The following is a 12,074-nucleotide window of genomic DNA, read 5'->3' on the forward strand; positions in this document are numbered from 1 at the left end:
GAATTTCTGCAATACAAATAAACTGAGGCAAAGTGTTCTTTTTTCGTAATCGTGGATTTATGGAATTGTGTAGCCCACAATTTCTAGTCCACAAGATCTCGCAAGTGTCTCTTTACACTCTAAACAGGGCAGGTGAGAGCCACTGTGGAGAGACACAGACCTGTCAAAATCTGCGAAATAGACAAGACTCGTAACGACCATATTTCCGTTATTTTCTTGCATTTACAGAAGAGAGACACATTTTTAAACAGTTTTAGTGCTGTAGTGTTTTTTTTTGCAGCAATGGGATAGTGCACTGTCCTGCACGACAATCGTTTTATTTCGGAAGACATAATCCTTATTTTTACGCCATAGCAGAAAATGGTCAGTTATGAACTCCACATATCTTGCAGAAGTCATTTTGACACCCTCAGGGACTCTAAAGGGACGTTCCTTCTCACTTCCCAACATTCCAGCCCAAATCATCTCCTCGCTGACGTCGCAGTCTTGTTGGAACAGGGTGGCCATTCACCAACCATCCAGAACTCACCCATCCATTGTAGCACGGCATTCGTCAGTGAATAAAACTATTTAAAAACCAGTCTTCATATATTTCTATACACTCACTGTAAAGGTTTCTCTCTGTGAGCTTAGGTTAGGGCTGGCTGAAACGCAAACACAAACAAACAAACAAACACTTTATTTGAAAAACTAAAATCAGAATTTTTATTTTGCTAAAATCATACTGATATGTCACTTGCATAATAATTTGGAACACAGTGTATACTGCGGCAGAAAAATATTAGACATTATAATTACATAATTGGCTTTATTGCCACTTTATTAAAGCCAAAGCAAATTTAAGAAAATATTATCTGGAAATATTTGTTCCATATTAAGTTTTATTTCCCACTTGCATAAAATGAAACATTAAATTCAGATTTATCTGTAAAGCACTTTTCACGATGAATATAATTCCAAAGACCTGCCACTACTTAAATCATGCAGTAGACTACTTGAAAAATAATCTGTAAACCAATTTTAGTGCACTAAATTTATATTTCTATATTACTAAACCAACAACAACATACAGCAAAAAACATTTATGTTCATGATTTTTTTATTTTTATTACTGGGTAATAGTAAACCACTTTTTTCTTTAGGACTACACCACCGATACACACACACACAAACACACACACATATATATATATATATAAACAAAACATATTATCCTTTAAAAATTATCATCTCAGCATTGTTTATAAATCAATAATTTTCTCTACAAATTCAAAGCAGATCCGCCGTTTCCCTGTTGTAACAATGCAACAAAGCAGAAAGGAACACTGAACGAATCAAATGAATGAATCGTTTTATTCAACCGACTCAAAAGATTCGAGTTACTGAATCAAGATCCCTACCACTATTCAGAGCTTTCTCTCTACAAGTAAACCACCAAAAAAGAAAAAAGAAGAACACGCACACGCCACAGAGTCGAGAACGCGCGCACAGTTTCAGGAGAACAGCGAGTCATAAACGCAGTGGATCATATGCCGACAGATTACCCCACGTTTTTATACTGATATAGTATATGGTAGGATAAAGCAAGATTTATTTTAATCTTAATTCTGTAGCACCACCTAAACTTTGATGTGCTGCTGTTTATTTAAATTCAAAATGAGAAAGATTATGATTTTTGCTGTAATTTTGCATTAGATTACGGTGAGTTCACATTCGATTTGCATGCTCCTAATGTATTACGGGCATTTTGATTCTCTCATCAGTCGTTGCTCGGGTGCTGTGGGTGTGTCACTTTTCTTACTGCTGTATTCTGTATGTATGGGTGTGCGTGCACTGCTCTCTATGTGCTCTATAACCATCATTTTCACTGAATTATGATAAAGCCATTTGGCACGCGTACAGAGGACCCGTGGGTGCGTGTCCCGTGTGTGTCTGTTGTGTGCGTATCTCTAGACTGGTACCTTGAATTTCAAAGAGTGAGACAGATGAAAAGGAAAAGACATTGCTGTGAGATTGATCGATTATCTAATTGATTTGAGGGTTATGTTAAACGCAGCATGGCGCACGAGTCAGTTGCAGTGTTCAGTCAGTATGTATTGTCATAAATCATACAATGTTTTATGGTTGTTGCAGATATGGGTGTGCCATTTGATGCTCTTTGTTTTCTCACAGATGTTGGTATCTGATGCTCATGTGGAATTTAAATAACAGCGTGTACATAACGTAATGAATATATTTGGTTCTGAATATGATGAATATGATTAGGGTCTTTCGTTGGTTTCCTTTTAGATTCGAAAAGGTGGTTTTCTGGGATTTTGGGTGTGACAGAGCTATAGTTTTTAAGACCATACAACATATTGCGTAGTTTTAGGCAGTCTAGCTTTGATGGTTGCAGCTCTCCCACGAAATTCTGTCATCTTTCAGATCGGTATATGATGAGGCAGATGAGGATATCACACAAATAAAGCTGGTTGTGGTGCATGGCTTTATGTTTCATTTTTGTCCCTGTAGGGTCTCGGGACAGATTCCTGCTCTGAGGGAGATTAAATGTAGGCAGGTGAACAAGTGCAGACTGGGTTGTTGAAAAAACAGCCCCTTTTGGATACAGTTCACATGACAAAATGACTGACCATACCTTGGTCAATTATGGAGTTTTTTAACGATAGCAGCCTAATGTAGATTTTGTGTTGGTTTCTCCTGTTCCAGCTTAATGTGCAGCAACAACAACTGATTTCCTCAAAAAGTGTAAACACTGTGGCTCTGTAGCACAATCAAAACATTGCTGTCTGTATGTTTTAAATATCAAAAGAATCAAGTTTGTTCAGTGTGGGGTGTGACTGTATTTCAAACCAGTGGAAGACAGTGTGTTTGGGAAGCTGGTTTGAAAACAAAGACAGTTTTTCTTCAATTCTATTTGTTGTAGAAATTACTTCACCTTTAAGTAGATAGATAAAGGTACAAGGTTTTTACGAAAAAATCTCAAGTGCTAGTAAGAAGAGTAGTTCCAGTAATTTGTTACACATTTAAACATGTTAATTTTTAACATGTGTAAAGTGCAACTGTGTAGTAAAATTTCCAGAATGTAATTTTAAGATGTACGTTTGGGGTCAGTGTTTTTTTATGTTTTTGAAAAAAGTCTCATGCTCACCAACTTTTTGAATAGAAATACAGTAAAAACAGCAATAATGTGAAATATTATTACCATTTTAAATAACTGTTTTCTGTTTCATTGATTTTTACCTAACAGTTCTCAACAAATCAGAAATCCAAAATTTATACGGACATATAAGCTTGATTTTGCCACACATCAGTTGTCATAAACATCTTGGGAATGGATGTGAATGCTGACGACGGCATTCCCACTGCTGCACCTGGTGCAGTGGAGGAAGAACAACAGCAGCAACAATCAGAGCAAGAGATCAATCAGCAACCAGGCACAGAGTCGGACCTCACCGGCAATACCTCACAGCCAATCAAGAATGAGCAACAAGATCCACCCACCACCACAACACCTACTCCTGCTGCAGACCCCGCCCCCTCTCAGGATGCCCCACCCAATGTTCACCTGACAGTCATTGACGAGAAGATGGAAACAAGTAAAAAACTATTTAAAGTATATTTTGCATGTTGTTTATTAGTTTATAAAATATATTTACATATAAATTTATTTCAATTTTACATTTATTTAAGGTAGTAAGTAGATCAGGACCTGCTCATATCACCTGTCATTACCTGTCATTTAAAGACCCCATGGCATCAAAATTAGAGTTTTGTGGTGTTAGGTCCATGTCTGCTAGCTTTGAGGCCATCTGTATGCTAGTGTACACCTAAAAGCTTACAGTTACAAAATTAACATTTAGTAGATTGATGACATTATCGTGCACTCATGGGCATATATATATATATATATATATATATATATATTGGTCAGCAAAATACCACTTCCCCTAATACCACTTGACTCTGACTAGCAATAGTAATTAGCAAATCTTGTAGCCCTTCGTTATGACACCCCCTACTCCCTGTTTCAATAGGAAATATAAGGTGGTCTTTAATGATCACCTTAGTTCCACAGTGATGTACAAGCCGCTCCTTCTGTCCTTAAGAGAAAAATGATCTCTCAGCATTTTTTCTCAAATTCTATGAGACTGATACAAAATGATTTACAGCCTTACTTTACTTTCACTCCCTTTTCTTCTCAGCTTTTGTACCATCCCCCACTCTCTTTTTCTTTCTTGTTTTTCTCAACAAGTAGATGAGTCAGATGCAGTTCCCTTCTGCCAGTAGAAACTGAGCAGGAGATTTTGGTGCCTTTAGAACAAGACCGTAACCACGTCTTGACTCTTTAACACTGGAGTGGACCTTTTTTTTTTTAAATGAAGTATAATGGAATAGAATGGTGAAGGAAATGCTAGGTTTAATTCTAGCATTTACGTAATCATTTTGGAACTATTTGCAAATAGTATTTTAAAATATACACACATTCACTCTTTTTTGTATGCCCAATATGTCGAAAACGCAAAACTTTTCTTGTCTCATTACATTCAGTTAGGAATTACTTGAATCATGTAAATTATACCATATTTTCAATTCAAAACAGCAATATTTAAGAAAAAAAAAAGTTGAGTAGTTTGCATCGCTGGATATTACTGTTGGTCGTTTAACATTTCTGTTGTAAAACAGATGTCAAATATTAAATGTTTTGTCTTACCATCTTATGTGAAAACTGGTGCTTCACGCCAACTTTGATTTGATTGGACTTCTCAATAATTTTGACATTGACGAGTGCTGCTAGACCACTGTGGCAGATCAGCCTAAAAATGTAAGGGGTCATATGATGCGATTTCAATTTTTCCTTTCTCTTTGGAGTGTTAGTCATCCTATAACAAACAGAGCGCTGCATAACGGAAAAGTGGAGAAGTGCAATAATTTCAAATATTGGGAGGACAATTTGACCATTTTTAATTATTGGAGGCGGGGAGACTTGTCCCCCTCAGTGTTTATGGTGGTTATGGCCCTGCTTTAGAATAATCACTTCTTTTAAAAACAGACAGTCTGAAAGGCAGGCTTATGCATCCACATATTGTCTCACTTTCTTACGTGTTTCTCTCTTTCACATCACTCCAGGTAATGGTGTTTGCCCTGGTCCTATCGAGATGTCTCCGACAGCTTCTTCTCCTCGTCAGCAGCAGGCCAACCCCAACCACGCAAACGGGCGAGCCAACCTGAGCAGCTGCTCTGGGTCAATGAGTCACGCGGGGTCACCTCGACCGTCACTCACCCGACAGCCCAGCACGGCCACTGATGTTGGAGACGGATCCAAACCCAATGATTATCTCATATGGGCTATTCTGGCCTGCCTCTGTCCTGTCTGGCCCATTAACATCATCGGCTTGACCTTCTCAGTCATGGTGTGTGCTTGTGTGTTCACGGGGTGGGATTGCTGGATACAGTTTCTGTTGAGTAAGGAGGGACTGTGATTTCACTTGAATTATGAAGAATTATGCCACTCAGTGTACGAAAGGAACTTCTTGAAGATTAAATTGAAAACATTTCTTACTAGCCAAGAAACTGTATTTTGCATAATTCCTTCCAGTGATGATGGAATTATTTTTATATATTCTCCATGTATATTTTTTCTCCTTTTCATTCAACTTCTCTTTCTACTCTCAGTCTCGAAACAGTCTGCAGCAGGGCAATATGGATGGTGCGCGTCGTCTTGGCCAGAATGCAAAAATCCTGTCCATCGTGTCATTGGTGGGTGGGATTGTCATCATTATTGTTACTATCATCATCAACTGGGGTGGTGAGTATCCTTCCCATGAGGCCAGAGCATGTGAAATTGAATGCAAGCTTAGAGCTGACTTTGTGATTTGGGTCAATGTCAGGTTGAAGAGCTTTAGCTCATGGTCAGGATTTGAATTAGATCTGATTACAGGTGAGATTGATCGTGGCCTGTATTTAATGGATCTAAGTTTGTTGTTTTATAGTTTGTAGAAGTAGTGTTTTTTTTCGTTTTTTTTACAGGTAACCTGTTTATATCAAATATTATAAAAATATCAAATCTGATATTATATTTTAAAGGTTAGATTAAGATTGATTTTTTTTGTCATTTCAGGATCTGAAATGTGACATGCACTACCATTCAAAAGTTTTGGGGTTGGTAATTTTTTTAAATGTTTCTGAAAGAAGTCTCTTATACTCAATAAGCCTGCATTTATTTGATCAAAAATGCAGTGAAAAACAGTAATAATGTAAAATATTATTACAATTAAAAATAACTTCTCTATTTTAATGTATTTTAAAATGGCAAGCTGAATTTTCAGCATCGTTATTGCAGTCTTCAGTGTCACATGATCCTTCAGAAATCATTCTGATATGCTGAATTGCTGCTCAAGAAACATTTCTGATTATTATCAATGTTGAAAACAGTTGAGCTGATTAATATTTTTGTCTTTTCAAGATTCTTTAATGAATGAAAAGTTCAACAGAACAGTATTTATGTGGAATAGAAATCTTTTTGTAACACTGTAAATGTATTTGCTGTGACGTTTGATCAATTTAATTAATCCTTTCTGAATAAATGCATTTTTTTATTACCAAAAAACAAAACAAAAAAATCTTACTGACCCCAAATGTTTGAATGATATTGTATTTAACTTTGTATCCTGTTTTATTTTTGAAATGTTGAAAATCAGTCTACAACTACATATACTTGTGCTTTAATTAAATAATATACTAAAGAACAGAAAAATCACAAGCTGGCTTTGTAAAGTTGGCTTTGTAGTTTTAATATAGCTTAATGTAGCTTTAATCATTTTCTATTGAATTGTTTGTATGTGCATCATTTTTGAGGTAGGTGTTTTGTTTGAAATTCACTTTGCTTCATTCTTTCAACACCTCTTTTTCTCTTTCAGTAATACTTAAGACCTGATGGCTGTCACGACACTCAGGGTGAAGTAAAATTCACAACCAACAACCAATCCATGATGACCATTTTCTTCTTCCATGTGTCATTCATCTCTCTACATCTGAATGCTCCTGAATGCTTTTTCATTTGTTTTATACTCTGTCAGAAGACTCTGAAGCTGGATGTCACCTTTATCTTCTATCGTGCCAGAACAATCAAAAACAACATGGACTCTTCAGCTCTTCAAATGCCTGGAATCACGAGCGATGCGGCAAGGCATGCATGATTGTTTTGTTTTTTTCTCTCCCAACAAAGGACTCACCATTTGAGATGACGTCAGTGAGGAGACCACAAATATGATCTCATTTCATTCGTCATGCACCCCTTGAGGATGTGAGGGAGGAAAAGAATGAGAGAGAATGGGAAGGGATTTGGTTCTTGACAAAGATTATAAGTATTTTTTACGCACAAGCTCATTTTAGTATCCCTGTTTTCTCAGAAGTGTGAATCCATAAAGAAAAGCTCAGATTAAAATGTAATTGATTATATGAAACAGCAGATGGCTTCCGTATTGGCATCCATCCACAGATGAGTCCGAATTACTTTAAGAGCTGCTCTACAGCCTCTCTCTCTCAGAATGTACAGAGATTAAGATGCAGATTAACACACATAAACAAAAAATCATGTATCAGAGAATCCTACAGATAGAGAAGGAGGGAGAGGTAAGGAGAAAGTGGGAGAGATCGAGACCAAGCTGCAGTCTTTTGTTTCACACAGATGGAGGGATGGAGAGAGAAAGATAGGGGAGGAGAGGAGGGGGGCAGTACCTTCAGATGAAAACATACCCCAGAGATGGCGAGATGTAGGGAATGCAGTAGTGTTGAGGGGGATCTGAGCTGCCTCTGATTGGCTGCTTGTGTGTGTGTGTGTGTGTGTGTGTGTGTGTGTGAGAGAAGAAGCCAATATCGTAATGCTCGCCAACATGCCCTCCCCTCTTCCTTACAGCAATGCTCGGCCAGATCCTTCAAGGCAAACAGAAAGCAAACCATTAATTTAATATTGTTTTAGCAGTATGAGGCAAAATTATGATACAAACAGTCCTATTTTTATACCATAATGTTTACAATGGAATCAGACACATTCAGCAGGAATGCTAGGATGTTTTGGCCATGACGAATCATTTTACACAGCTCCAAACTGTTTGTTTGGTGGAATGATTTGTGTTGCTCAACAGAATGATACCTGAATCATTCCTGGTCAGGCCACACCGACTGTGCCAAAATTCAGACTCTGCCAAGACTCCAGCTTAGGTGGGCATGTTTGTGACTGAAACAGGAAATGAGAGCATGGATGCATTTTTAAGAAGGCATATATCTAGGGATGCACTGATATTTACATATTAGCCCATACTGGTAAGCCATTAATTGTTTCATTTTATGGCCAATAGCCAGGTAAAACACTAAAAATGTAATTTAGGCTTTAAAAAAATTGGTGCTTAAAATGAACTTTGAGAATTATTAAAGATTACATTTCACGGTGTTATTTAATTATTCGTGTGTTTAAAGATTAAGTGAGAGGACAAAGGTAATCTAAATGTAAAAATATAGGAAATGAGCATGCACAATTAAATATCCAATATCACACACACACACACACACACACACACACACACACAAAATCCAATATTGATCAAACATAAATTTAAATACTACCAAACTATTCATTTAAAACATCAGCTGATAACCAATTTATCTACTAATTGTGCATCCCTACATATTTGGAGTTCTTTTATAGATAATATTATGAATCCCTCATTTTCATGGCTTCGGGGCTCTTGCATGCAGAATGTGACTTTGTTTCATTGATGTTTACAGCTTTTTGACAGCGATTGGGGGCACTTGTTAACTCTCTGAAATCAAGTATTCTTATATTTTTTAACAAGGCAAAGACCTTTGCTGTGTAGCACTTTGTAAATGTTCTGTATCTAACACAGCTTATTCCGTACCACAAACAGTATGATGTGGATAAGCATGCTGACTCAGGTTGGGCAGTGAGAGGGTGAGAGGCCCCCATTTTTTGGGGCTCGCTTTGGGTTTGGCTTGCATGAACGTGGGGCTACAATCGTCTCCTTGATACATTTCAGTTTGCTACTGCTCTACATCCCCACCACTCAAATATGAATGAGCGTAGCATGCACATTTGAGCCAACCGCGTGCAGTCAGTGAATGCCAGCTTGACTTTTGTTCTCTTGAATTGTTCTGCTCAGTAATATTTATATTTAAGCTGCTTACAAATTCATGCTTGTATGTATGTATATATGTGTCTGTACATATTTTGTAACTTTGGAATTATAAGGTTCTATCTGAGTTATTTACATATTCTTATTCTGTGACAACTTATTTACATTATGTGATGTTTTTTTTTTTTTTTAAGTTGTGTACATTTTGGGACTTTTTATTTAGAAAACAAAAAGGTTATATCTATAAAGTATATGGAATGTAAAATCTTTGAAACTCAATAGCTTAAGACTCCTCAGAATGCAGATAGAGCCATATAATTCCAAGGTGGCAATTTGTACCGCTTCCAATCTGGTAATCTGAATCTCTTTGATGGACAAGAACAGTGTTCGTAATGCAAATCTTGACTGTTAGCACTGCAGTGCTTTCACAAATGTTATCACCCTTGAGTATTTTTATTGGTATGTATTTTAAAATCAGCCCTTGAAATCGGCCATTTGTTTTGTATGCCATTTGTGCTTTGCTGAAACTTTGACCTTACAAGCATGTTTACACACTGATTACAGATCGCCTATGCTGCACAGTGCAATTCTATAAAGAAATGTTTCAAAGACACCAGCCGAGTCCAGTTCTCTGGGTTACAAGTTCTACCTGCTATTCAAAGGATCTATTTATTGATGTGAAGAAAAATTCTGTTGTTGTGTTTATCAAACATTCTGTTACAAATTCAACTGCATTTTGGTGAAAGCACCCGTGCTAGTCAAGACTAGTTAGTGCTAGTTTCCTCTGTGACATGAAATGATTTGAGAGGCATTATGATAACTCATGTTGCTAATATAATCCTGATTTCATGCAGATCTGCATGTGCATGCCTTAATTAATTGTTTTGGAACAACAATATGTGATGTACACAGTATCTGAACCGAAGCGTTTGATAGATCTTGCAGTATTGATCCTTCTGCTCTGTACCGACACTGATTATGCATCAGTGAGTCCAGTGAATAAACTGTCTCTCATTATGCCACTCCTGTGTGTTCATTCTCTGCCATTAAAAACACATTTGAGGCTCTGTGTGGCAGTTGTATCTCAAATAAGAGCTTTTTACATTTTTAACCCTGGGTTATCGTCATTCCCAGGGGTTAAATTGGGATTCGTTGTGTGTGTGTGTGGGAGGGGGGCTCTGTGATTTCAGGCTTTCGAGGGGTGTACATGTGAATGCAAAGACTACAAAATCTTTGAGAGAGTTCTCTGCTATGAACACTAAAATGCTGATAAAAATCATTCTAGATGCTGGCAGTGTGCAAAGCTACATCGGTCTGCAGGACTTTTAAAATCAAATTTAAGACTGTTTAAGACCTGCAAAAATTAATTTAAAAATAAAAGTTATGAACAGGGTAGGTTGATGCCTATGGTACATAAAATGACAGTAAAAACATGATTTATATTTGAGATACAGGTTTTCACAAAAAAATAAATTATAAAATGATAAACTTCACACTTCAGCCTTTAAAGGGGTCATATAATGCTTTTTAAAAGATCATTATTTTGTGTATTTGGTGTAACAGAATATGTTGACATGCTTTAATGTTCAAAAAACGTCTGCACGCTAAGCAGCGCTGTGCTAATAAATGCTACTTTATCCGATGAAATGAAACTGTTCTGAAGATAGTCGGTTCACTTCAGAGACGCAATCATATAAAAACACCCGCATCTTTAAGTAAGAATGAGAAAAGTGTGAAATATATTGCTAGAATGAGAAAAGTGTGAAATATATAGCCTATATTGTTGAAAATGTATGAGGAAAGTCCACTGATGAGTTACCAGCGTTACCAGCGTATCAGCCCTGGACAGCCCCAGCCCAATTTAACCCCTGGTCGTTCCCGCTTTTAACCCGGGTAGAGATACAGTTCACATTTGTAATTTAGAAGTGGGGTTAGCACCGCTTTTTAACTGGGGTTATGAAACCCTGCTCCAGAGCAGGCTTAGCACTGCTTTTGCGGTGTTATCCTCACATTGTGCTGTCAACTTATACAGTGTGAAATGATGCTGTGTTAGAATGTTACAGGGCCGTAACCACCATAGACATTGAGGGGGACAAGTCTCCCCCCAATAATTATAAATGGCCAAACTGTCTCCCCCAGTATTTGAAATGATTGTACTGTTCTGCTGTACTTCATTACGCAAAAAGGTATTTTTCAACTTTAAAAGTTACATTTTTTTTGGCTGGTTTTCCTCAGCTGTCTAACAGCTTGTCAGTGTCAAAATGATTGAGATGGCCAATCAAGTCAAAGTAGGCAGGGTTTACTGTTCCCAGAACTTGAATTCCAGTGCGAAACTTGAACGTTGAAAGAGAGCGTGGTAAGATGAAAGTAGCAAAACGTAATATTTGACAACTATTTTACAATAGAAATGTTAAACAACTTACAGTAATATCCAGTGATGCAAACTACTCAAATTTTTTCTCAAATTTCGACATTTTTAATGAAAAATATTGTATAATTTACGTGATTCATGTCATTCCTAACCGAATGTGATGAGACATGAAATGTCTGAAGGTGTGCAAATTTTAAACTATCATTTGCTAATAATTCAAAATTATTACTTCCCAACTAGAATGAGACCTAGAATTTCCTTCACCATTTTATTTAAAAAAAAAATAATTTAAATAAAAAAGCCTATGTTTTAGGGCAAAATGTCAAATGGTGTGTTCATTCACCGTTTAATTATCACCTTTATAGGGTTAGCTATTTCAAGTGTGAAAAGCCCTTATATATTGTTTATTGGTTCCTTACAGGACGCACTCTTTCCATCTCCTCTGTTTCCTTGCTCCCTCAATACCGTACACGTCTCCAGGATGTTACAGTTTCCAGGGCAACGGTTGGTAGGTGAGGAGGACAGTGAGGGACCCGTTTCAGCAGGATAGGGAA

At 37.1% G+C, this 12,074-nt stretch overlaps 1 protein-coding gene and 1 long non-coding RNA gene across 2 annotated transcripts in view; one reads left to right on the forward strand and one right to left on the reverse strand.

Moving 5' to 3' along the window:
• Window positions 1–1,502: 1,502 nt before the first annotated feature.
• On the forward strand, window positions 1,503–8,527 carry LOC107689063 (tumor suppressor candidate 5 homolog). The gene is made up of 5 exons (XM_016486952.1): window positions 1,503–1,701; window positions 3,248–3,596; window positions 5,128–5,411; window positions 5,674–5,806; window positions 6,918–8,527. Exons 2-5 carry the CDS (start codon window positions 3,332–3,334, stop codon window positions 6,932–6,934), a joined length of 699 nt encoding a protein of 232 aa, XP_016342438.1. The 5' UTR covers window positions 1,503–1,701; window positions 3,248–3,331; the 3' UTR covers window positions 6,935–8,527.
• A 1,792-nt stretch (window positions 8,528–10,319) lies between these two features.
• The window catches only part of LOC107689066 (uncharacterized), a 23,780-nt gene continuing 22,025 nt past the window's right edge, over window positions 10,320–12,074 (reverse strand). Inside the window, exon 3 of the long non-coding RNA XR_001634299.1 lies at window positions 10,320–10,380. This is a non-coding gene — a long non-coding RNA (uncharacterized LOC107689066). The remainder of the gene's footprint in view (window positions 10,381–12,074) is intronic.

This window comes from Sinocyclocheilus anshuiensis, unplaced genomic scaffold (genome assembly GCF_001515605.1).
Source record: "Sinocyclocheilus anshuiensis isolate Anshui unplaced genomic scaffold, SAMN03320099.WGS_v1.1 scaffold653, whole genome shotgun sequence".
NCBI lineage: Eukaryota > Metazoa > Chordata > Actinopteri > Cypriniformes > Cyprinidae > Sinocyclocheilus > Sinocyclocheilus anshuiensis.